At 44.5% G+C, this 25,805-nt stretch overlaps 1 protein-coding gene across 5 annotated transcripts in view; it reads right to left on the reverse strand.

Moving 5' to 3' along the window:
- The window catches only part of Tdp1 (tyrosyl-DNA phosphodiesterase 1), an 82,548-nt gene that overhangs the window by 53,630 nt on the left and 3,113 nt on the right, over nucleotides 1-25,805 (reverse strand). For 3 of the 5 annotated variants that reach the window (XM_076921426.1, XM_076921427.1, XM_076921428.1), the window contains exons 2-9: nucleotides 21,989-22,539; nucleotides 19,968-20,011; nucleotides 18,806-18,861; nucleotides 14,684-14,780; nucleotides 10,493-10,527; nucleotides 5,572-5,664; nucleotides 1,615-1,782; nucleotides 1,108-1,186 (exon numbers count right to left, since the gene is read on the reverse strand). In XM_076921426.1, the coding sequence (XP_076777541.1) occupies nucleotides 1,108-1,186; nucleotides 1,615-1,782; nucleotides 5,572-5,664; nucleotides 10,493-10,527; nucleotides 14,684-14,780; nucleotides 18,806-18,861; nucleotides 19,968-20,011; nucleotides 21,989-22,532 (1,116 nt within the window). In that variant the 5' untranslated portion in view covers nucleotides 22,533-22,539. Of the gene's footprint in view, nucleotides 1-1,107; nucleotides 1,187-1,614; nucleotides 1,783-5,571; nucleotides 5,665-10,492; nucleotides 10,528-14,683; nucleotides 14,781-18,805; nucleotides 18,862-19,967; nucleotides 20,012-21,988; nucleotides 22,628-25,805 lie in introns of all 5 variants that reach the window. The other 2 variants (XM_076921424.1, XM_076921425.1) reach the window with 1 other exon arrangement.

Here is a 25,805-nt window from a genome sequence, read left to right on the forward strand (position 1 = left end):
CTTCTTTGAAAAATATTTTTTAAATACTAAAAGTATGTATTTTGTTTTTAACCCACTATGTAGACAGGAAAAGTCTCTTTCCAAAAGTCTTTGATTTGTATTAAAACCAAAAGCAGAATAAATCATTTAAAAAGGCCTATCTTAGCAGAAATGGATGAACCCACCCAGAAATCACAATCGTCTAATATACATCAAGTAAACCAACATGATGAAATCACTGTGCATTCTGGCTCATTCCTTCTGAAGAGCATAGAGCTCTCAGCTTGGCACTGCACTCCAGGGCTGGGGTGTAGTCATAGTTGGGGGCACTAGCCTAGAATGTACAAGGGCCTGAGGAAGCAGGGGGGGGGGGGGAGCACAGACAAACTCCTCGGCCTGCAGTGTGCCTGTCTGACATGGAAGGGATGCTGTATATGGATATGAGCCCCTAAAGCAGGCAGAGGTTGATGGACATTTCCTGCCTTGACACTTAGGCAAACCGAGGCATACCAGAGCAAGTCCTTGGAAACGGTATTCACTTATGCACTGTCTAGAGGCAGCAGACAGCAAGAGGAGTGTGGATGGCCCCTGCCCCAGTGGAACGCAGTCTAACTGATGCTTTGTTTACTTTACTATGCATTGCCTTCCTTTCCACAGCTTAGGCATTAATATTCACACACATACACGTGCACGCACACATGCACACATTTCTCAGTTTCCCAGAGCTGTTGTGTGCTGTAGGAAACAACTAAACTGACCATTCTCAGACTCGGTCTACTGTGGGCTCAGCTCCTGAGAAATGTCGACATCTGACAAAAGCCCTGTTACATGGCTTGAAAACTGCAGATGCTGCTGAGTGTGCAGGGTTTGTGGTGACATAGATGCACTCTATCACTAGGCTGGACACCATTAGTGCACAAGTTCCCCGGCTTACAGAACACCACTTAACATTCACTACTAGATGCAGTGCTGTCCATTCTACAGACGACAGGAGGAAGGCCGAAGAACCACAAGGCCTGTGTATCAGGCTGAGATTTGAATCTGGGGATGAGGATCCATCATAAATTAAAGGGAGAAAGAATACACATTAAATGATTTTAAATGTTAAAATAGCACAAGTTTTATTACCTTTCTAAGCCTAAAATGTCCCCAATTATCTTTGTGACTTCCTTGAAATCGTCCAGGGGTTGAACCAATAAGGTAAACACTAAATAAAGTAAGATATAGTAAATGACATGCAAGTTGTGCTTTGACACTCCGAACCCACAATACATATAAAACTAACATAAGAGGTCATGGAGCCAATTCACCTTAGGGCCAGGCCTCCTTCATAGTAACTGTTACTCTGAAGTTCATTTTTAGCTAGCCAATTAAAAAGCAGGACACCTACATTAGGGTTCCAGGCAAAGAACCCAGCAACTCTACAACCACCCCAGTGGGAGGCTTAAGGCCTACTACCACCTTGATGCCTATGAACCATGAGACACAGTGAGAACAGATCTGCTCTCACCCTCTCACCCTCTCATGCAGCACAGTCAAATACCACCCCACCCATTCCTGAGGCCTCTGCCTTCCAGGTTTGGTTTGCAAGCCAGGAGTCCCTTTTCGGCCCCCATACTGGAAGGGGACACGCACTTGGTTTCAGAGAGATCGTGCTCTTGGATGATGTCTATCCACTCCTGCAGAGGGGGAGCATTGTATGCCATCAAATAACTGGTGAGGTCAGCTTTGAAATGGGTGCTTGACTCTCCAGATGTGTGGCTTCCCTGGTCAATTCGTGGGTACAAAGGGCTCAACCAGATTCTGGAATGGGAAAAAAAGGTTAACACTCAGGAGCGCTCTGAGTGATAATACCTCTGTACTGATTATGCCTTCACCCAAAGCAAGAGGTGAACTCATGCCACTGTCTTCAAGTGGCAACAGTGATTTCTGGCAGGAGGAAACAGATCTGATCACACTCATCCAACACCTCCCATCACGGAATTATTTCTGAATGCTATCTCTTTATGTAAAACCATGTTCTTATCAGTATAGCTTTTTAGCCAAATTAAGAATCAAAAGCTATCTATATCAAGAAACATATATATGCAAGTTTATTTTAAATAAGAAAACTCTTTTTTTTTTTATAGTGAACATTCTGTAGTGGTTTGAGATATTTTCATACCCTATACTTTCTGGTGCCTAAAATATGTAACACATGTAACATTAGCCTCAAAAGGCTAAGCTGTAACAGTGATAAAATATTACATCTTCTGTCTCATCAATTTCTTTCCTCAAAGAAACAATGTATTTGCCCTAACTTTGACAACATGCCCACAAATGGGAAATGACCATATCTAAATCCGAAGGATACAACACAGCATGACATAGGGAGACTATAAAAACAGTGACTTTGAGCCTCTAGGACTAGAGGTTCTCCTAGGGCAAATCCAGATTAAGAGTTCAGCCTCAAAGGGCTGTCACCAGGAGCTGTAAGAGGCAATGGACGGCTGAGTCAGACCCCAGACTGTACTTGCTGTCTGTCTTTCCCTTCCATAGCTAATTCCCCTGCAGTTCTTCCCACCAAAACCAAACAGAATGGCCCAATTCTTTTACTGCTCTCCGAGGATGCTGATGGCTACAGGCTACTAGGATGCTAGGCAGGCTGAATGAGAAGTCTTGGCTGTATGTGTGTGAGGTCTGCCTTCCCAACAGAGTGAGATTTCATTCACCCCTGCTTATCTCAGGGGGAACTTAGTATAGGAGGGACAGGTCTGACTAAGATGGGCCTCATCTGGACCACATCTGCGGCTAGCTGGCTTTGCCATTGTAGTCAGACTTCTAGGATTTTCTTTGACTCTAGGTATAAAGTGACCAGCTAGGCTAGATGTGTAAGGTATCCTCCCACCGATCCCTCGAAGCCTAAGAGCAAAAGGCTCACAAACAGGTACGTTCTAGATGAGGATCATCGCAGTTAATAACTAGGATACTAAGATAGGAGGCATTTTTTAATACTTTGTGAAATGATATGAGAATACTACAGTGGGATAAAGAATTTGGAATGCGCGTTTATGTGTGTGCGCACCTGTATATAGGTATGTGTACCACATGCATACAGGTACCCACAGAGGCCAGAAGAGGACATTGGATCCCTTGGAACTGGAGTCACAGCCAGTTGTGAACTGCCTGATAGGAATCAACCTAGATCTTCTGCGAGAGCAACAAGTGCTAATCCTACTCTCGAACCCAGCAGATGATTTGAAACCCATGACCTCAACAAGTGTTCAAGCCCCGGTTGAGGTGGACAACTGGAACACCAACACAGTAGGGTTAAGCACAGCTAAGACAGACCATCAGTAAAGGATGGCTGTGCACGAGAGTGTCTGTAAAGGTGTTTTCTTTTATAAAGATTTTTTTTTTCTTATTTTATGTCTCTGAGCGTTTGCATTTGTGTATGTGCACCATGTATGTGCAGGTACCTACAAAGGTCAGGGAGGGTGCTGGATCCCCTGGAACTGAACAGAGAATCCACATGGTTGTGGCATCATGAGGAAGCTGGAAACCAGACCTAGGTTTTCTGCATAAAAGTGAGTAGCAGGTGTTCTGAGGGACTCAGCCATCTGGCCAGTCCCCTTTTGGGGCTTCAGGGGTTTGTTGTTCTAATCACAGTGTGGAACTGCATAGTATCAGAATCAAGAGCAGACAAAGCAAAGAGCAACAGGGCTTTGAACTAAGGTGGCTGGAAGAGGCAAGATGGAGGGAAATTTCATATCTTACTTTGAGTTTGAACTATACAATCTAGGTAACATGGTTTTTTGATTTCTTTTTGAAAAAATGAATAAAAAGACCAGCCACAGCCCTACTTTTCCTATCCTCTCTCATGACAATCATTTGAAAAGCCTCAGGAAGCACTGTTGCCCGTAAGTTCAAGTTCACAACTCCAGAATGAGCTAGAGGCACTGGTGAGGTTCTGAGAGCCACCTAAGACTGGGGGTCACTGTTATAAATCTATTTCATTTCACAATCCCTGTTTCCCTAAGAACATTTATCTAATTTCCACACCCTTTTCTGACAGGGCTGAGTAGGAGTGCCCAGGCCCAGTCAGCAAGCAGCTCAGAAAGGCTTGGCTTAAGATCTTGCTGGGCAGTGGGGCTGAATGGGCAAAGGACTCGACTGATCAAGAAAGTCCTGTTGCCAGCACTTGGAAGGCAAAGCAAAAAAATAAAGAGTTCAAGGCCAGCTTGGGCTATATAGCCACGTAGTGATTTCCCAGCCAGCATGAGTTACATAAAAGATTCGTTTAAGAGAACTGTGAGAAACCTTGAGCCCACACTAAGGTCAAAGCAGGCACAGAGGATGAGCTGGAAGGACCCTTATTTCAGCTCAACCCATGTGGCTGCTGAGGCTCAGTAGTTCGTCAGAGTAAGACTACATAAAGTAGCTGTGGCCCAGGCTGGGCGACACTGGAGATGAGAGCAGGGAGACAGCAGCAGAGCATACTGGGAACCTGGAGTGAAGCTATACAATGGCTGCATGCTCTATGAGGGAGAAGGTCATTAGCCAGTGCTTTCCCAGGAAGGCATGGATGTACAGAAATGGCTTCAATGAAAGAAAAAGAAGTAAAGCTATTGACCAAGGAGGAGAGAGGTAGCTCAATTTGAGTTGGACACTTCCCTAAAAATTCCTCTTAAATATAAACCCTTCAGCTGGTGAAATGGCTCAGTGGGGCTGGGGAGATGACATAATGGTTAAAGAACTTGTTCACATGTGAGGACCTCGCTCTGGATCTTCAGAATTCTTGTAACACCAGGCAAGGTGACTCACATTCATAATCCTAGTGCCCCTATGGCAAGACGGGAAGTGGAGACAGGACAATCTCCAGAAACTTGTGTGCCAGCTAGCTAGCAGCGAACAAGACACCTTGTCTCAAACAAGGATGAAGCTGAGAACTAACACTCTAGGTTGGCATCTGATCTCCATATGTGCATAGTGGCATACATGTGCCTATATGTACACACAAACATGGATACCATGATGAAACAAAGAGACCAAAACCTACTTCTCTACCCTGCCCTCCCATCCCAGTAGATGGTCCTACTCCCATGAATATATAGGAGGCGCTAAGTAAACACAGGCGGCTTTAAAAATAAACAGAGCACATGAAGCTGAGAAGGGGCAGATGAGAGGAACTAGGGGGCAGATATGATAAAAACAAACAAATCCTAGAATAAAAACATTATATGCATGTGTGAAATTCCCAAACAACAAAAGAGATGTTAATAAATAAATTTTACAAAACACTTGCATGTAAATATTCCTGTGTACCAGCGATAGTTATGGACGATTCTGCACCAGGCTGATAACACTGGTTAACTATTTCAAGAGAGCGGGATGGAGGCCAGAGAGAAAGAGGATTGTGGGGATGGAGGTGTGGCTCAGGTAGGACACTTGCTGTTCACTGCTAGAGAATCTGATTGTTTCTGGTATGCCTCTTTTCTACGCACACAGGTATTAACTTGTGCAAGTAGAAAAACAAAAGAGAAAAGCGAACAACATTTGTTGTGGCCCTTTCCCAGCACAAAGGACTGCCATGCAATGCACAGCCCTACAAACCCTTGGGTTTTCTGGTGCCAGTCTTCCCGGATGAGGTTGGAGGTGTGGATGACGACTCGGAGGCCTTCTTCATAGAGCAAGAGCATCATTTTCCTTCAAAGAGAGGGAGGTGAAAAAAATGATGAACAGAATTTTCCAAATAAACAGATTTTCTAGTGAGAATGCAACAAACAGTTGGAGGAATGCTTAGTCTCTTATATTACCCAAACTTTTAATGATTATAAACTCCTCTTCTACACATTGCCTTCTGAAAATCTAAAGAGACACGCAAAAAGCTATCTTTCAAAAAGGCTCAGAATATCTGGGGCATGAACTCACATCCCTTTACCGGTCCCTTAGAACACATGGCTATCATTTTTTCTATGAAGGACCACAGGGACATATTTGCCCCATGTTTTGCAAGCAGGGTAGGAGTAGAATCTTCTGCTGTGTAACAGGCTAGCATGTTTCAAACAACTGAATATATACAGTATATTTTTAAAGTATCAGTCCTGGAAGCCTTTCCTTCAGCCTGTGGCTATGTGCTCACACATTGAAGGAGTAAAATGTATTTCTTACTGTTGGTTACAGTTTGAACATTGCATGATGCCCTGTCCTGATCAGACATGTATTTCACATGCCACTCTTGTCACAGCTGTGTATGTGGGCTTGAAGTAAGTTCTCTCAGGTGAAACTGAGCTGAGCCTTCTCTTCCCACGGGGGCTTTCTGAGTCCCTAAGCATAGCTATTAAGGGACTTTATGTCTTCTCTCCAGAACTAGAGTATCACTTCTCAAGTCTGTGACTCTTGTCTTCTGCTACTTACTACTCATCTGTGTAACTCAGGTGACACATGTGACAACAATGAGCCACCCCATGAGTTCAAGCGTGGCAGGAGGAGGTATACAACAAAGAGGGGGAAACGCCAAGCATGGTGACTCATGCCTGTAACACTAGCAACCTGGGAGGCTGAGGCCAGGCATGGTGGTGCATGCCTGTAACACTAGCAACTTGGGAGGCTGAGGCCAGGCATGGTGGTGCATGCCTGTAACACTAGCAACCTGGGAGGCTGAGGCCAGGCATGGTGGTGCATGCCTGTAACACTAGCAACCTGGGAGGCTGAGGCCAGGCATGGTGGTGCATGCCTGTAACACTAGCAACCTGGGAGGCTGAGGCCAGGCATGGTGGTGCATGCCTGTAACACTAGCAACCTGGGAGGCTGAGGCCAGGCATGGTGGTGCATGCCTGTAACACTAGCAACCTGGGAGGCTGAGGCCAGGCATGGTGGTGCATGCCTGTAACACTAGCAACCTGGGAGGCTGAGGCCAGGCATGGTGGTGCATGCCTGTAACACTAGCAACCTGGGAGGCTGAGGCCAGGCATGGTGGTGCATGCCTGTAACACTAGCAACCTGGGAGGCTGAGGCCAGGCATGGTGGTGCATGCCTGTAACACTAGCAACCTGGGAGGCTGAGGCCAGGCATGGTGGTGCATGCCTGTAACACTAGCAACCTGGGAGGCTGAGGCCAGGCATGGTGGTGCATGCCTGTAACACTAGCAACCTGGGAGGCTGAGGCCAGGCATGGTGGTGCATGCCTGTAACACTAGCAACCTGGGAGGCTGAGGCCAGGCATGGTGGTGCATGCCTGTAACACTAGCAACCTGGGAGGCTGAGGCCAGGCATGGTGGTGCATGCCTGTAACACTAGCAACCTGGGAGGCTGCTGCAGAATTATGCCCATGAGCTCTGCGCTAGAATGCTACGTTTCAGGCTACTGTTTGTCTGTGGCCTGGTGTGACTAAGGTCCTGCCTCTTAAATGAAAAAGAAAAAAAAAAAAAAATAAGGAAAAGACAGGATCAGAAAAGGGAATGAGACATTTAGTTCTTGCCAAAAGGAGAAAGAAATTCAAGCTGGCAGACAATAAATTAATGCAAGGATGGAGAAATGACAGCTGCCAAGCCCTCTTCTCTGTAGTTACGAAACTACAGTGCCTGAAATCTCAGTAAACTGACACGCACAGTTGCCACATCAGCAGTTGATTATAATTAAGGATAAGCCAGCTAGGGATTTATGATGAAAACTTTACAAATATTTCCATTAATCAAGGCATCAATTACAAGGAAACCATATATCAATGTCAGTGAATCCTATCAAATAGAATTATGAATTAATGGGAGACATACTAGTCTTTTCAAAGACAGCACTATGTGTGTTACAAAAGTCCCAGTTAAAAATATAGGAAGACAAGGAATGGAGCCACCTGTAAAAGAAGCAGGTTACAGCACGGTCCTTAAGTAGGAGGGTGGCAATGGGCTATGTTCCAAAGGTAAAGGTGGCAAGTGCACACAGGCACCTACATGCCAGGCACTGTTTTGGGATGTATCCAGGCAATCCCAAGAAGTATTCTCATTTTACAAGTGCAGAACCTGTGGCTGAGGAAAAGGATTATCTAGATCACAAATGAGCGTGAACTCACACATGCTCACGAGCCAGGGCACTGTGTGTGTACTTCTGACATGGCTGGAGGTGGGATGGTTAACATTTTATGATACTAGGAAGTGAGTTGGGGACAGAAGACCAGCTGGAGACATAGCTGGGAGGCATGCCCCTGAAGGCTCTGGCTGGCTCCTACTTAGATGAAGACATTGTCCATTCAGCTGCTTTGTTTCTCCCTATTAATCTTAGAGCCATCAGAGGTAACTGTGCCCAACTCTGGGGAAAAGCAAAGAGCTTCCCCACTCTAAAGTACCATGCAACACATCGTGCCTGGGATTGCTAGGCACCCTAGAGATGCTGGATACATCACATCTGTAGATGGGGTGAAATCTTGACTATTTCTATGTGCCCTGCACATGGTACCCACCCAATTGCCTGGTCAGTTGATGCTTGCTCAGCTGTGTCATCCCAGAATCTGCCTCACAGTCACTGTTGTCACTCCAGGCTGGGAGGACAGTTGTTATTGCATCACCAGGATCTGAGGCTTTCTCCTCTATCTTGCATGCTTTGTGCTCTCACCCAAAGGTGAAAAGCTATAAGGACAAGAATGACCGCCTTGAGACTCAGTAACATTGCAGGAATTGGTTGAATAATTTTTGGAAAGGGGAGATCTCATGTAGACTGTCTTTGAATTCCTGCTTCTCCTAGCTCAGCCTCCTAATTTTTTAAAATAATAAGCAACCATAATTTCCAGACATGATCCCAATCCTTTACAAGACACTGACATTTCTTCAAAATGTAAACCATAGATCCTCTCCGGCTGAGAAGGGCTCTACTCCGATAACATCTCTGAATTGAGAACTGTTAGATTTAACCTACAAAACGTGCATGTGTGAGCTGATCTAAGGAACAAGGGTTGAGTGGAGCAAAGGAAATAATGAATCAATTGCAGCAGTGAGCAAACAAGAGCAAATTAAAAACTGAGGTTAAAGATGAGTCCTATCCCTATGCTCATCCCCAAGGAACATAAACTCATTTACTCTAGGTCTCTGGTTTCCGGTGTATGATATTAAAAGAACCAAATAATTCTGACATGATTAAACCAAGAAGCGCTTCCCCTTTGCTCCTTCCTGCTCCATTCACAGTGAAGTCTCACCACGACAGTTTCTGAGAAGGCCTTCTGAGCCTTCAAGTCCCTCCCAGGGGTGACAGCATGCCCAACAAGCTCTCCATTGCTTGCTAGCCCAGAGGGACACTGGAACTTTTCCCTTGTGAAGCTCATTACACAGTGCAGACCACATGCTCAGCATAGGAATATGGCACCAGTGGCCTAACAAATCATGCCAGGGCCCCAAATGGTGACAGGGCTGGCAAAAAGCCTTCTAGAATCATGGATGTATTTATCCTGGGGTTTCAGCTAACAGTGAAACAAGGACTTCCTGTTTGGTGCTTTGCAATAAGGCTAAGCTGCCCCCATTGACAGCGATCTGTATTCTGAGCTGAAACTGGCATCCTGTGTGCTCAGAGCTAGAAAATGAATATTTTATGCATGAGTCAGTACTTGAATTCACTCTAAATCCCCAAGCCCTGTCCCTTAGTGGACAAAAGCTATCAATTAGGGGTGGTCTGTAGATGTTACCCCTGTCTACTCAGGACAAGTCAGATGGTGGAACTGTCACTTCATGCAGAGTCCTAACTATTTCCACTCTGGCTCCTTTTCACAACAGACTGGCAAAAATACTTCTGTCTGCACACGGAGAGAAAGGCAGCCACAGTATGTCACTTCCCATCACTGCTTCAGCAGGAAGCAGTGTCAGGCCAGGCTGAGGAAAACAGTCCTGCTAGTCCACTGCTTCCTCTCAGGGAATGGGAGGTCAGCAAGCCCCAGACTTCCACTCCTGGTTTAAAAGACAGAATAAGCATCTTTTGTCATTGTCTCTTGACAAATCCTTTCAAGATAAATATGATCTGTAAAAATATTAAAGTAAGGACAGCCACGGTTTGTTGTTTTCCCACTTGGAAAACCGAATTACTCTAAAAGTACTTAGTGAAAGACTATAAAACTAAGTAAAACTAAGGCGAGCTGTCACTGGCTCATGTGAGAGGAAGGGCTGGGCCAGCTTCTCCCAGGCCATCCCAGGGAGCTCACTGGAGCTGGGACAGGCCTTGCAGATTGGCAACTTTTGATAATTATCAGAGTATGGGGCTAACTAATAATCGACTAGTCAACGTAATTCATTCTTGCCCAATCACAGAACTTCTTAAAAGCAGGGTTGCCAAAAGCACCGACTTATATACACAGGATTGACTACGACAAGGACCACTCTTGTAACTCTGTGCTTTCAAGCAGCCATGGCACATGTCTTGAGCACAGGCAGAGACTTCCAAGGCACAGATTCCACGCTTCCATGCCGACAGACTGATTCCTGGTATCAGTCTTAGAGCTCCTTGATTGTTCTTTGACCAATTAAAATCATACCTTCCCCCACTTCATCAAAGTTGCTTACGTGTGGTGTGTTCCAAATGCAATATCCAACTTTGCCTAGGATAGGAAAAAAGTAATTTATTTTAAAAAAGGCTCACTTAATGCTTAATATTCTTATCTACTGAAAATTAAATGGGGAAGGGACCAAGACAACTCTTTAAAAACAAAACCAAAACTGTTTTACTGCCCTCTATTGGACAAACAGAACACAGCTTTTATTACAGCATGCACCAGGCTCATTTAAAACACTTTTTTTGGGGTGGGGGTTTTTGGGGGTTATCCAACATGATACATACTGCATTTTTAATTACAGAAATTGTAAGTGTAAAGCCTAATTTTTTTTTCAGTTGCCAAAAAAATAAAGATAAGGGCTGGAGAGATGGCTCAGTGGTTAAGAGCACTGTCTGCTCTTCCAGAGGTCCTAAGTTCAATTCCCAGCAACCATATGGTGGCTCACAACCATCTGTAATGGGATACGATGCCCTCTTCTAGTGTGTCTGAAGACAGCGGCAGTGTACACACATCCAGAAAATAAATAAATCTTAAAAAAAAATAAAGATAAATGTGATTCTAAACGAAGTTTTAAATGAGATACTTAGCTCCCATTGAAAGTGAATATGAACAAAGTTTTAAGAACACATTTAAAGCAGCACCGAATGTGGTGCCAACATAAAGACATCATGACATTAAATTAAAAGAGAAAGTTCCATACAAAGGTAGCAAAAGCTGGAAATAAATAATGCCAAGCCCACCTTGTAATCCAGGATGACAGTTTCACAAGTAAGTGCAGGTATATTGAGGGCAAAAAATTTCATCTAACATCTAGCACAAGAGACCCCAGTCAAGCAGAATAAGCCAGAACACAGCTATGGATTACAAATGGCTGAGCTTAGGAATATACTGCCTGGGTTCAATCCTGCCTCACAGTTTGCCTGACTTTGGAAAATAACGTATGTTCTATGATTTTGCCTGTTTAAAGTGGGCTATTGTTATGAGATTTAGTTGTTAGGGAGGATGAGAAGACATGCATACGTGCTTAGGAAAGAGGCCTTTTGTTGTAAGCAATGCATCTATGTAAACAGTATTCTCTCCCCACCATAGGATGGAAGGACAGGACTGGCTGCCAGGGGCAGAAATGGACAGCCAGAATATGCAAGTGGGTACCACACAGTCTGCAGATGCTCCTAGCAGACCCATGCAGCTTGAGGAATACATGTAGACCAGCATGCATTTGTGCTGTTTGGCTTGAGAAGAAAGCTATGCCTTTAAAGTTACAAAATCATTTTATCAGCTCATTTTTAACTGAGAAGGAACAGTGGTTAGGAGAACTGGCTCCCTAGTTTAGTCGGCTACAGGTTACATGCTTCAGGCCAGACTAAGCACAAACAACAAGGATCAATGTAACTTCAACAGATACTCTTTAGTGCATGCTTTTTTTTTTTGGCTAATGGAGCAACTCTTTCCAAATGCTGCAACAAATGCCATTAACAATCCATTTTATACATGAACAGATGAGATTTAAACAAATGGGAAGTGGCGAGGCCAGATGAGCATCATAGAATGAACCTGTGTGCTGTCCCCACACTCCAACTCACACATCAAAGCGCAAGCCCCAGCGGGTCAGAGTTTAGTGAGAGGGACTTGGTGATGTATGTGGGTCTCCAATACACTCAGTGTCCTCACAGATAGTAGAGAGCTAGTGCACCCCACTTCTCTACCATGAAGAATACTAGAACACAGCTAACCACAAGGTACGAGGAGAGTCTTTTTCAAGAACCAGAATGATCTGTACAATGAATTGAACTCTCAGCTTCCTAGATGTCTGTTATTTAAGCTGCCCAGTCCAAAAAACATGTTTTCCATCTATAAATGTTATTACAGTATTCAAGGTAATTCATATGCCCAGGCATAGAGCTGAGGCAGAACTTGGAGAAAGTGACCCCCCCACCACCACTATCACCTCATTTTCCAGCCCCCTGCACTAAATACACAGCCAACTGATTCCTTGATGACTGCCGTTACCAGAAAAAACTCAATATGCAAAGACGATTCAGCAGCACAGGACAGGGCCATATTTCTGCATCTCCCACTGGAACAGTGGTTCTCAACCTGTGGGTTGTAAGCCCCTTTGGGAGTGGAACAGAGGTCACCTGAGATTATCAGAAAACAGATATATATACATTATGACTCATAACAGTAGCGAAATTACAGTTATGAAGTAGCAATGAAATAACTGTATGGTTGGGGGTCGCCACAGCATGGGGAGCTGTATTAAAGGTTGAGAACCAGTGCTCCAGAGCCAGGCACTCAGTGAAGTTCTTTGTAAAGGTTTTGGGAGCCGTGTGTCCTGATGCCCTCTAGTGGCCATCCCGCTCACCCCGCAGAAGGCTCTCTTAAACCTGGCATCAGGTAGCTGTTGTTTGAGGACTATTTATTTAATCATGGGCTGTCAGGATTCCTGTCAGTTTACTTTTAGTATGATGGGAACTAACATCTTCTGTTGGTACATCAAAGCACACAATAGAACTTTAGGTAACTTATAAACAAAGGCATAACCACACCTCTATGAACAAGATGAACTGTAAACACCTTTGATGGAAGAGGGTTTTCTCAGTGATTCTGAGGGTAGAACCTAGGGCCTTGTGGGTACTACGAAAGCATTCTAGCATTGAGCTACATCCACAGTCCAAAAAACGGCATGGTTTGAAGCCACAGTGATATAATGTTCAATGGGTTAAATCAGAAAAAAAAATGCCTCAAGATGTTTAAAACAAACCCAATTGTGTTCTCTTTAAAATAAAATCAGATACTGCTTAGAGCTGGAAGGAAAGTAATCAAATGTGAAACTCTCACGTCCTGAGTGAGGAAAGAGACCCTAGAAGGAAAGTTACGGAGGAAAGAATAGCACGTCTCTACTTTAAGAACAGAAATCTCACTTTGTATGTGTATGTGGTATGTGCAGGGCAGCTAGGGGACTTCTCTCGCTCAGCCCGAGGCTAGGCTGTCAGCCAACAAGGCCCAGGGGCCCTCCCTTTACCCCACACAGTGCTGGGGCGGCAGCTGTGCATGCAGCCCCCTGGCTTGTAAAGTTGGTGTGGAGATTACACTCAGCTCCTCATACTTGTGCAGGAGTGAGCCAGGTCCCCAGGCCAGGGACAAAAACATTGAGCCTACTTTACGATAGTAAAGGCAAGGAGAGAGAATGTAACCGTGTCTCACTATGGTTCCTCAGGAATGGACGGCAATTGTGCTAATAGACTCAGGAAATGGTGAATGTTCTATCTGTAATTTTACAGTTAGCATTTCCAAAGAAAGAAAAGCTTAAAACAAAAAAAAAAAATCCCCTGAATTCCTTTCCTTCGAATTTTGCCTGCTTGTTGCTCAAAATAACACATGGAATAAAGAGATCTTTTCAGACCTAGAATATAAGTAGCTGCTATAACAGGCCCAAGATCATCAGTCACACTGCAGGCTGACTATCCAGCAGGGAGCAAAATTATGGCGCATAGAGAGAAACTGGACAATGGCTTCTGCTTTCCCATCTTGCATTCTGCTTTGGTTCCAGTATGTGGTCACTGATGTCCCTTCACTAGGCTGGGTTCATAACAGGCTCTTAATCTATAGGCTTCTCAATTTCTTTGGCTGATGTGAAAAGGAACTTAGGACAATTAAGGGTCAGTGGTGGCTAACACAAGTCAGAGGTGCCACGGAAGCAGTCATCGGCTGCATTCAAAGAGATCCGAAGCCACTGGACTGAATGTATCCAGGAGACCAGCCCCATGCTGAAATCCAAGTTGCACAGGACAAACTAGGCACAAGCAAGTGCTAGCTGGCCTGAGCAGAGATGCATGTTGCACTGAGCACAAACAAAGGAAGAGAAGGCTTAGCCTGGAGACAGACTAAGTGATCAGGACAGCTGACATCAAATAAGGAATCTCTACATGAGCCAGTAAGAGAATTGCTCTGTGTGGTTCCAGAGAGCAGGAAATTCTGGACCAACAGGTAGCAGTCACTAGGAGGAAGACTTCAAGTCAAGATAAAGAAACCAGTCTTTCTGACCATGGGAGTCCCTGCTACTGGAGTGAGTTTCTTGAGCCACAATAACTGCTGGTAAAGCTAAGGGGGGGAGGGGGGAAGGATTGCTGCCCAAGGGGGAGGGTGGACTCAACTAACTTGCAGACTGAGCATGAGGTCCAGGCAAGAGGCAGCTTACCTGGCAGAAGGAAATGTTTGCATAGGGCTTTGCCTGGGCATGTAAGTCCGCCTTGGCTTCCCTCTTATCACCGTGCACAAGCAGGATCGGCTTCTTCCTGAAGAGATCACAAGTGTTTAAAACGCACTGGTCAGAGCTGCTTCCTGCTTCGTTGAGGAACACAAGCACCTTATCCCTATCGGTTGCTTCTGGCCTTTGTGGCTAACATCATGTGGTGATTGTCAGGCTCACTCATTCGTTCCCAGGCCTGGTCTGCTGTAATACAGGTGAGCTGGAGCTCTGCAAGGTTCTTACTTGTCTCAAAAGAGCACATAGCAGGTTCTGTGCAATGTTTAAGATGGAGTCAACTAAACCTATGAGCTAGTGAGAAGGTTCAGTGAATAAAGCTGCTTGCTGCCAAGGCTGATGATTTCAGTATGATGCCCTGGAACCAACATGGTAGAAAGAGAGAACCAACTTCTGCAACTTGTCCTCCAACCACAGTGCATCTTGGCATGAGTATGCCCACAGATAAACATGCGCTCTCTCTCTCTGTCTCTCTCTGTCTCTCTGTCTGTCTCTCTCTCTCTCTCTCTCTCTCTCACACACACACACACACACACACACACACACACACATGAAATAAACAAACAAACAAAGACAATAACTGCTGAATAGATGTGTCCTTTTCTTCTTGTCTTAAATCACTAATAATTTTACATTTTACCCTGCACCTATTCACCAGTTACGTGCTCTTCATACTGTACAAGATCCAGGACACAAACGCAGACAAGCCAAGTCCTCGGCAAGGTACACGCTTGCTAGAAGGCAATGAACTACAGCCCTGAGTATACCGCACATTTTCAAATTCTAAAGATTAGCAACCTATTAAAAAGACTTTTTCTGTTTACTTATTCTGAGACAGGGTCTTGGTACATAGTGCCAGCTGGCCTGAACTCAATGCATTGCCCAGACTAGGCTCAAACTCTGTAATTCTCCTTCCACAGCCTCCCCAGTGCTGGAACTGAAAGGTCCGGGACTCCCCAAAAAGGGGTCCACTTAAGTCACAGGATAACACGCACCCAAAGGACACACGAGAGACCGTCTTGCTGTAAAATACATGAGGTGGTTTATTATATCAGAGCTCTGGGCCAGCCCATATCCCATATCTCACATAGGGGATAGAGGGACTGACCTCGTGGCTCAGGGGCATAGCGCTTATATATGGGCGGGGTAGGGAAAAATCGAACTTTCGCGAGGGTGCACAGGATTGGTTGTTTTACCTCTTTTGAACACTAGTAGGCCGTACCATGGGGGAGGGTGTAGTTCTTCCCTTGGCCAGTCAGTTTCTGGGATGTTCTTAACAGGCCTTTGTACTGTAACTCCCCCCTCCTCTGTAACTAATTAGATGGACCCAAACCTGCTGGCAGGTGCTTTTCTGCCCAAGGTCTAAGGCGAAAAATTTATACATATTTGATAAGATGGCCTTTATAATTTTTCACTCTACAGAACACAGATACAAACCATCATACCTGGCTTTAAAAGGCTCTTAAGAGATACTTCAACTTCTTCAGCTAATCCTTACAAATCAAAGTATCTTTACAAACTCCCCTCAAACAAGAAAAACAGAGGGGTTTTCTCTCACAAGCACCCAAATGAGATAAACAACTGCAGCCGCACTTAGGTTATACTGTAGAAGGCACGAAAGGTGACATTCAACTGGAAAGCACCTTGGGGCACGGCCATTCAGAGGTGCTGTCTGGCTGCCTCGTCCCCACGCTAGCACTGCTCTAGCAGGCCTGGCACACAAACAGATAAAGATGCATTCCTAAAGCTTCCCTACTTAGACACAGTGCGAGCAGCAAACCACACAGAAAAATGTAAGAAACGTGCATGTTCTAGGGTCACTCGTCATTCAAATATCAGAGCACTAGGCATGAAGGACAGATGTTGAAGCGCTCATCCATGCCTTCAGATGACTGTTCTGTGGACCCTACAGAGGGCAGCACTCAGACACAGTGAGATGCAGACCCTCACCACCTGGGTGTTTCTCGTTGGCATTTCCATCCCTCTTTGGCACTGTAGGACCTTCATAACTTTCTGAAGATTTGGGACAGTCTTCACAAATTCCCATTTGGTAACAAGGGGTGGGGAGAAGGACTTTGACTTTGCTAGAGTTCCTGTAACCAAGTGCACAAACCCAGTGGTTTATGTCACAAAACTCTATGCCACAGTTCTGCGAGCAGTTAAGCCTGAGATCTGGTGCCAGCAACCTGGCTCCTGAAGAGGCCTGAGGAAGAACAGGCCTGACTCTGGCTTCAGGAGACCATAAGCATTGCTCGGCTTACTGATCACACTCCCCTTTGTCTTCAGTCTCCTGTGTCCAGCTCCTTCTGTTCTATAAGGATGCCAGCATGTTGGATTAGTGGGCCTGGTGGGCTCATTTCAGCTTGACTCATGATTTCTGTAAAGACTCCATGTATAAATACAGTCTCATGCAGAGGTACTAAGGCTTAGAAATCCAAAACATCAATTCAACCAGTAAGTGGCACTAAAGGAATTATAGCCTACACTTTGTCAATACTGTGGAAAGGTGACATTTGATTTCAAGAAAACAACAGTGTAACACTCAGGAACACACGGCCAAAAGGAGCTGAAGGCAAGGACCAAATTACCCCTCTGTATCCAATCTCCCTTTTCCTAGCAAAAGGGATTCATGTAAGACAAGCTGGGCTCAGTCAGAAGACCACACATCTGTTCTTAGAGATGGCCAGTGTCAAGTGACTGAGCTCTGATCCACAAAACAGAAGACACTCAGGACCAGCCAGAACACCTCAGAGTGGCACACGGCATGTGAGTCCTCTCTATTGTTTCCTCCTTTCTACCTGGAACACAGACAAATGGGCTGGAGCTTCTTAGGCTGTCATCTGGGACCATGAGGTAAATGTGAAGACTGAAGTCAAATACCAGGGTAGTGGGACAGAATGACTGAAGAGGTGGGTAGCTAGGTCACAAGAAAAACCCTGGTACTCTATCTAAATGGCAGATACCTACCATTTGTAGTTTAGGCTGGAAAGGTTTTTTTTGTTTTGTTTTTTTAAGCTAATGTTATTTTGAGTTTTCCGTTAATATGCAACTACAACAAATGCTCTTTTATTTATATAAGCCCTTGTGTGACAAAGCTGCTGGGAAAATCTGTACATTTCACTCTCTAATGACAAAGGTGTCCCCAACTGATGCCTTAAGCACCGAGGACTTGATGAGGCTGGCACTGTTTTTCTTTTTCAGTGTGTCTCCCTCTATCCACTGACTGTTAGGGATGCTGTATAAGTCTTTTATGAACAGACAGCTGTGCGTCACTGTGTGTGGCGCATTGCTTCACAGGAGGCTGAAGAGTGGCCAGCACTGAAGCTCTACATCACCTTAGCTTTGGTAAAGGAAGACCACAGTCCCTTCCTAACTCGAGACAGTGTTGGAGGAATCATTAGAAAAGGAGAGCTCTGGTGTGCAGCCTGTGTGACAGGCTGGCTGCATCTAGACACCACACATCTGACTATAATCCTTCACATCACCTTTGCCAATGAGTCCTGTCACTGAGTTGGAATCTGTCCTTACTTACTGCTGGACAGAGCAAAGTGGATCATACTTCAGTCTATGAAAAGAATGTGTGTGACTGACTAGGTAGAACGTGTTGTTCTCAGCAGAGGGGGTAACTCATCTGGTAAGTGTTGGCACTGTATGCATGGAGACCTGAGTTTGATCTCCAGAACCCATGTAAAAGATGCCAGGCTTGGTGGTGTACACTCATAATCCCAAGGCTGGGGAGGCGGAGGTAGGCAGATCTCTGGGACTGGGGCAACAAAATAACGTGTCTAAAAAAAAAAAAAAAACCCACAATAAAAATAAAATATAAAAGAAACAATGAGAAGATGGCTCCTGAAAATCAATACTCAAGCCTACACATATACACGCACGCATGCACGCACACACTAAATAACTAACTAAAATGCTGTTCTCCCAAAACAAATGTTTTGTTTACAATGATGTCAAGTGGAATATGGGGAAAAGATGGATGGCTAACTCTGCGAAGTGCAAATCTCCATTAGACAGCACAACCTGAGTGTCAGGCATCCCAGGACGCACCTGAATTCTGGTGGATATTGCTTTATAAGCCAGTCCACATCAAAGCAGTAGTTAAACTAGATGGGGAAAAAGAAAAGTAAGTAAGCCACAGGTACGTTCATGAGAACTGCTATTAAACGGAAAGAATTTCTCATGCACCCACCTGCTACAGCGTTCACAAACCTAGTCAGTTATGCTGCAGCTTGCAAAAGTCAACCCAAATCTCATCTTGAAGAACACTTGCTTAAAGGAATCTGCATAAATGGAGCCAGATGCCCAAAGAGGTTCTAAGGATATTAGCTGTGTATACTTGGGCAACATCTCTATTAGACAATAGTGTTACTACATTATTTCTTATTATTTCCAGACTTACAAAGCTTCCTTAAAGTGACAGAGATAAAGATCTCAGGGCTTTTAGGAAAGGCCATTTCCTTTCAATACAGCTCATCAGCTAGGCTGGCATACTCTTACTTGTTGTAACTAGCACCTACTGAGCACAGGCTCCATAGCGGCTTTACTGAGGAGGCGGCCTCCTCCTAATGCATGGTCAATCCTGGGCACAGGAGCTCAAGTCGAGCTGAGAGAGAATGCAGATGCACCTCATTTGGCTTTGATCTAGAGATCAGGACCCCATCATTCAGGAAGGTGGCATCTCTGCTTACTTCGGGAACAAGACCCTTTTTTCCTGACTAGTCCTTAAGCTTCTGGACCTTTACGATGACTTGTTAGCACCAAGGGGCCAGCTCAGTGCGCCAAGAGCCCTAGAAGCTGCAGAAGTTGTCATAAATCCTACTCCTCCTTCTGGTCGCTGCAGAGCGCCATTTTCCTAAAGCAATGCAACCCTGACTTGGTCTTCACCATGCCACCCGCCCTTCCTCAGCAGGCTGCACCAGCATCCCCTGAGGTTACAAATATCTCCCAAGGTTTATCAGGTAGAAGATGCAATGACTTCTTGGCCACTCTTTGTGGCCTGATCAAGAGTCAGGTGTTGCCTGTTAGTGGCATCCATGTTCTATGCTGATGGAGGCATAGATTCTACAATAAGGCCAGGCTCTAGACAGATGCCAGCTTAGGGGACATTGTATAGGACTGAGAAGCCCATCTGCTGTCATATTTTCTTATAAAATTGCTTAATTGTCTGTCTCTCATCACCCAAAGAAAACACAATTTACCATAAACTCACCTGAGCTGAAGAGACAAGTGTCCCAAACAGAGGGGATAAAATATCTACAATGATAAAGCACATGGATTAGCAGATAAAAATCCTCTAGATTTCATAACATACCAAGCATCCTTTTCAGCAGCAGTGACAGCCAAGAAAGAGTAAATGGAGAGCCACTACAAGGCTGGGTGTGATAGTCCAGAAGACCCATGAAACAATTCTCGAACCTGTTAACATCGATCAGCACTCTCTAACACATAAAGTGCAGACTACACTCTGAACGTAAGTCCTGGATGGCTGCTCAGCTTTGGACTCTGTTACGATGCCATTCAAGAGAGTCTTCTTCCTGGACCTCTGAACCTTTACCTCCTTCTGTATGTTCCCAGTGCTGCTCCCTTGTACCCAGAGGGCACTTGCTTCCCACGACAGATTATTCACACCCTTAGCATGCTAGGTCACCTCTGGGGACATTCCACTTGGTTCCTCTGGAGCCTGACTTTGGACAGATTAGGAAGGGCTGTTATTACCAATGCCACAATCAATGCCATGGTCCCCCTGCACAGGACTTCTTAGGGGCAGACACTGTTCTTAGCACTTTCCATGAATGACCTTAATTCTCCCAGGGAATTTTTGAGGTAAGGTATTATTTTTCCTTTCTGAATAATGGGAGTCTCAAATGAAGACTATGTGTGGCCATTCAACTGGAAGGGTCAGAGTTAAAGTTTGAGCCTGGGTGTCTCACTCTAGGTTTCTGGTATCTACTGAGATGCCTCTGAGCGTGAAGTGGGCTAGTTCACTTATCTGGTAGTCACTTGGACTTCCTATCCTCTCTAACTATTTAGGTACAAAGAGTTTGTGGCCTGATCAAGAGTTAGGTGTTGCCTGTTAGTGGCATCCATGTTCTATGCTGATGTAAAGAGTGTGTAATCAATATTAGTAGATTCTAGAATTGTTTCATGGGTTTTCTGGACAATTAGAACAAAAATGACCAGTGGGGAAATTCCTCATTTTGAGAGCAGCAGAGTTAAGAGATAAGCTGTAACAGTCTTCCAGCTTGCCCCATCTGCACCTCTAGCTGTTTCAAGTTTGCCCATCTCCAGGGTCCACTGGAAGGCCACTGTCCTCCATGAGATCTAGAGGATCTGAAATTATGGTGAGTGTTAGCCAAATACATCAAATAGCATGGATTTAGATACAAGAAGAACTAGATTCCAGTGTGGCTCTACCATTTAACAGTATTGTGACCTAGGGTAAGTGATTCCACTTTACTGAACTGCAGTTCTGTCACATGTCCAAGGACATTTGATTATTTTATTTGCCTGCTCTGACAGTTAAAATATATGTAAAACCCTTATGATGTCATCTCGTCTTCCTTAAATCTTGGTGCTGACAGCCATGTCATTACTATTATATTACACACAGCAGCCTTCCAGACTCCTGCGTTTCCCATGTCAGCCTCTCCCAGACAAAGCAAAACCACCAGCAACTATCTCATATCTTCAGGTACCTATGTAAGAGATGCTCAAAAATCTGTAGAACCGGACTTACTACTATGGAATTAAAGCCACCAACATTTACACACCATATGGCAAAGCATAAAGTACTATCATACATTTGTTATGGAAGAACTTTATGTTGAGAACAAACATAATATGCCATGAATATGGGCCAGGAAACATGTCACTAGAGAGAATGCTAATTGTGTTTCCCTGCAGTATGATGCTTGCTGTGTCTACCTGTGTATGATGCGTGCACTGCTCACCTCACACACCTGCTCCATTCTCAATTCTCACTCCATACTGTCTTAACCGTACATCCAACGAGTGGTAAAGGGAAAGATCTGTGCCCTCTGAGTCCGTATGTTCCGCTGCTCCTCCATGGGATGCAGAGAAACACTGAAGACCATCCTCTGTCTCATACCTGAATCATACCTGCCTCACCCCCCTCAACCCCAGTAGTTAAGATGGGTTCTTTCTAAGCTGTGCCCCTTGCTTTATCAAGAGGGAAACAGCTCATTACCTCCTAAAATCCCCTGTTCTTACCCTTGATGTGGAGGGCTTTGGAGTTATACTTTGCCTTAATCCCCGAGACTCTAGTGAGATAAAACTGGAAGGGATTCCTCTTATCCAGCATGTCCCAGATGTCCTGGCCTTCCCCTGAGGTCTCGTACTCATCTGCCGTGTGGGGCCTATGGCTGGCAGGAGGGCTTCTATCCTCAACTTTCTGGGCAGTAGTCACACTGGGTGAGGAGTCATGCTTTTTTTCTTGAGGCTGTTCCTGATGTGTCACATCTGGCTGCTGTTCATCATCGCTGCTGGAGAGACACCAGCCGAGACCTTCCGGGGAACCACTCTTCTGCTTTTTGTGGGGTGACACCAAGTCTGCGTTGCTGAATTTCACAGGTGAGATCTGTCTCTTGTGTGCAGCCTTGCGGGCCTCTGAGCAGGTGTACGTGGGCTCCTTCGACACGCCCTGCCCAGCGTGGGGGCAAGAGGATGTTGCCAGCTTGTCAGGTTTGGGCTTTTCATCCTCGCTTTCGTCACTACTGGATATTGTCCACTTCCCATAGCTGCTTTCCTGGGACATTATACTTCTGAAAAGAAATGATGGAAACATTTTCCATTCAGTAGACAACTGGCAACATAACTTCATGGCTCTCGAATTCCAAGTCAGATGGGAGACTGCAAAACACACAGCACTTTTGTCACCAGAGGCTGGGCCACTTACTCAACACCATAAGGAAGAATCCTAACTATCTTCTCTTTCCTGCTGCCCTTCAGTCTAAACCTTGGTCTTAGAAGCCCTCAGAAAGGGAGTTAAGGTTAAGGTCATCTTAAGGAATTTTAAGAGTAATTCAGAGCATGTTCATTTTTTATTTTATTTTGGTATTGGGGGGGGGGGGAGGACTGAACTTACTAGGGCCTTGTGCTTGCTAGGCAAGCTTGCCATTAATTAAAAAAATTATTACACTTGCTTTTGTGTATGTGGACACCTCTATGTTGGGGGAGTCGTATTATGTGTGGCATGGTGTGGAGATCAAAGGACAACTTAGGAGTCTGTTCTCTCCTTCTACCACACGGAGCCCAGGAACTGAACTCAGGTCCTTAGGCTTGGCGGCAAGCACCTTTACCCATTAAATTGCCTTACTGGCTCAAATATAAGTATGTTATTTGCTGGAGGGAAGGGTACCAATGGAGGTCAGCAAACAACTTCAGGGAGTTACTTCTCTTTCTCTCCCATGTGGGTCCCAGAGATTGGACTCAGGATGTCAGGCTTAGCAACAAGCACTTTAACTCGCCGTACCATCTTGCTGGCTCACACTTGAATTTTTTAAGAGTAAAAGTAGAATTTATAAATTTATCTTCACTCATGTACAGGAACCCACAAGACTTAAGTAATGAATAAAGCCAGGCATTTACACATTAGCTTAGCCAAGCCTGAGAGGCAGGACCAACGCTGTGTGCAGAGTCCCGGCACTGCCACGAGGAGCTAACTAACTCCACATCACTACTGTCCACGCACAACTCAGGCTACTGAAACCTCCAGGCAAGGATCTGCACTGAAGACAAACACCTTTACTTTCCAAATCATATAGCTGGTCTGATTCACACACCCTCACCCTCAGAAGGGGAAAATACAGGACAGATGTACTTTTGGCAGTAACTACAAAATGCATTCAGCTAAACAGGAAAGGGTCAAATAGGTTTTCCCGAGGCTCCCAATGTGCTGCACTGACAGATAAATACAAAGTTCCAAGGAAAACTGAAGTAAATATTCAGAAGTATGTGCTCCTGTGGTCTGGAGGTCTTCAAGGCTTGCTTCACAGCTGAGAACGATGTAGTATGAGTTGGGAAAACCAAGATAAAAGCAGTACACCACAGACCTTGCAAACCCTCACCAATTAAAAAAAGTCCCAAACTCCCAAAAGTAGGAAAGCTTGATCTGACACCAGGTTTTCAAGTGAATACACATGCACGTTTCAAGCTTTAAAAAAAAAAGAAAATTGCATTTAAGGTACTGATCACTTTTCACAGTTTCTCCCTTAAACCTACTTCTTCAGTTAATTCCAGTTCGTTCACACAAGGTCTCTTCTGTAAATTACACATTCCAGGGAGCTCTTACACAGAGAGCACAAGACATATCCTCACATCTTTCACAACTCAGTGCTACGCTTAAACTCAACTGGCCTGCACACCACTCGATAGCCAGTGTGAGGGCTGCAGAGGGGTCACCTGCTCCTGCATGGAGTTTAAACCTTTGCATCTGCTTTCTAAAGTTTTATGTTCGTTTCTGTGATGTCCAATTCACTTCTAGAGGCTGTGAGAACTTACTTTAGGTATTTTCTTAAACAGTTTCTAAGCTCCATGGGTTAAGAAACCAGCTAACCAAGCTGTGACAAGTGTACCGTGGACAAGGCAGTTTGCAACACATGACCTTAAAGGAGCTCAGATGTAGGTTATTTTTTTATTTGTTTTGTTTTAACTTGCTTGTATCTTTTTATCTTAGTGTGCCCTCACTACTCTAGACTCTATGGTTGGTGGATAGACCTATTTAAGTAGACCCAATTTGCTCTGAAGAGACTTAATCTTATGAATTTAAAAGAACAACATAAAGAAAAACTCTGGACAACAGTTCTAGTTTTCTTAAATTTTAAATCAACATAGTAAGGAACTTACTAACAGAATCTTCAATTAAAAGAGTTCTCAGGCTGGGTATGGTAGCTCACCCCTATAATTTCAAGGCTGAGGCAAAAGGATCTTGAGTTTGTGCTAGTTTTGGATAATACAGTAAATTTGAGCCTAGCATGAGCTACCTAGTGAGACTGTTTCAAAACTAAGTCAATAAAATTTTTGAAAATTATGTGAATGCCTGTGTCTACAATGAGTGTATGTACCCCAGGAGGCCAGAAGAGGGCCTTGGATGCCCTAGAGTTAGAGTCATTGGTGGTTTTATGATCTCTGGACTAGATGCTTAATTCAGGTCTCTGTAGAGCAATGTCTACCCTTAACTGCTGAGCCGTCTCTCTAGCCACTATGTCTCAATGTTATGGAGGTAGAGACTGGAGATTGCAAGGAATAGGTGGATCCTTAAGGTTCAGTGGCCAGCCAGCCTAGCCTTCTCGGTGAGTTCCAAGCCAGCGAAACCAGCTAAAACCAAACCAAACCAAAGCAACCAACCAACCAACCAACCAAACAAACAAACCCAAAAACAACAAACCTAAAAACAAAACCACAAAGTATATATATCTGCTGTTGTATTGACCATAGCAAGGGATAAACCCAGCCTAGACACCGTCAGTAGGGGAATGGATCATGAAGGTGGCCACACAGACATAATGGATTTTACTCAGCTGCAGGGAAAATGAAATTAGAAAAATTTCAGGAAGTGGATAAATCTGGTAAATATTACATTAAATGAGGTGACTCAAACTCAGAAAAGTAAAAAACCATATGTTGTCTCTCATATTAAATGTAGGTCTTCTTTTCCTTGTATGTCTGTGTATAAATGGATGTAAAAGTGCATAAAGCCTAAAAAAAAAAAAAAAAATTAGAAAAGAGATGAAGACAGGGTAAGAAGTGGTGGTGAGTTAACACCGGGAGAGGGCAAAAAGACGCATGACACCAGAAAACAGGAGACAAGGATGAGAGGAGTGTGTGTGTGTGATCTACTAAAACATACCCTTTGTTTGTAAATAACACTTTGCATGCTAATTTAATTTTTTTAATTAAAATTTAAAAGACCCAAACAAAAAAGAGCAGACTGAGTAAAGATACTTCAGGATATCTTCTTGCATGTATGTATGTATGTATGTATGTGTGTGTGTACCACCAACAGAAACATAAACACATACACAAATAC

Source organism: Arvicanthis niloticus, chromosome 23 (genome assembly GCF_011762505.2).
Source record: "Arvicanthis niloticus isolate mArvNil1 chromosome 23, mArvNil1.pat.X, whole genome shotgun sequence".
Taxonomy (NCBI): domain Eukaryota; kingdom Metazoa; phylum Chordata; class Mammalia; order Rodentia; family Muridae; genus Arvicanthis; species Arvicanthis niloticus.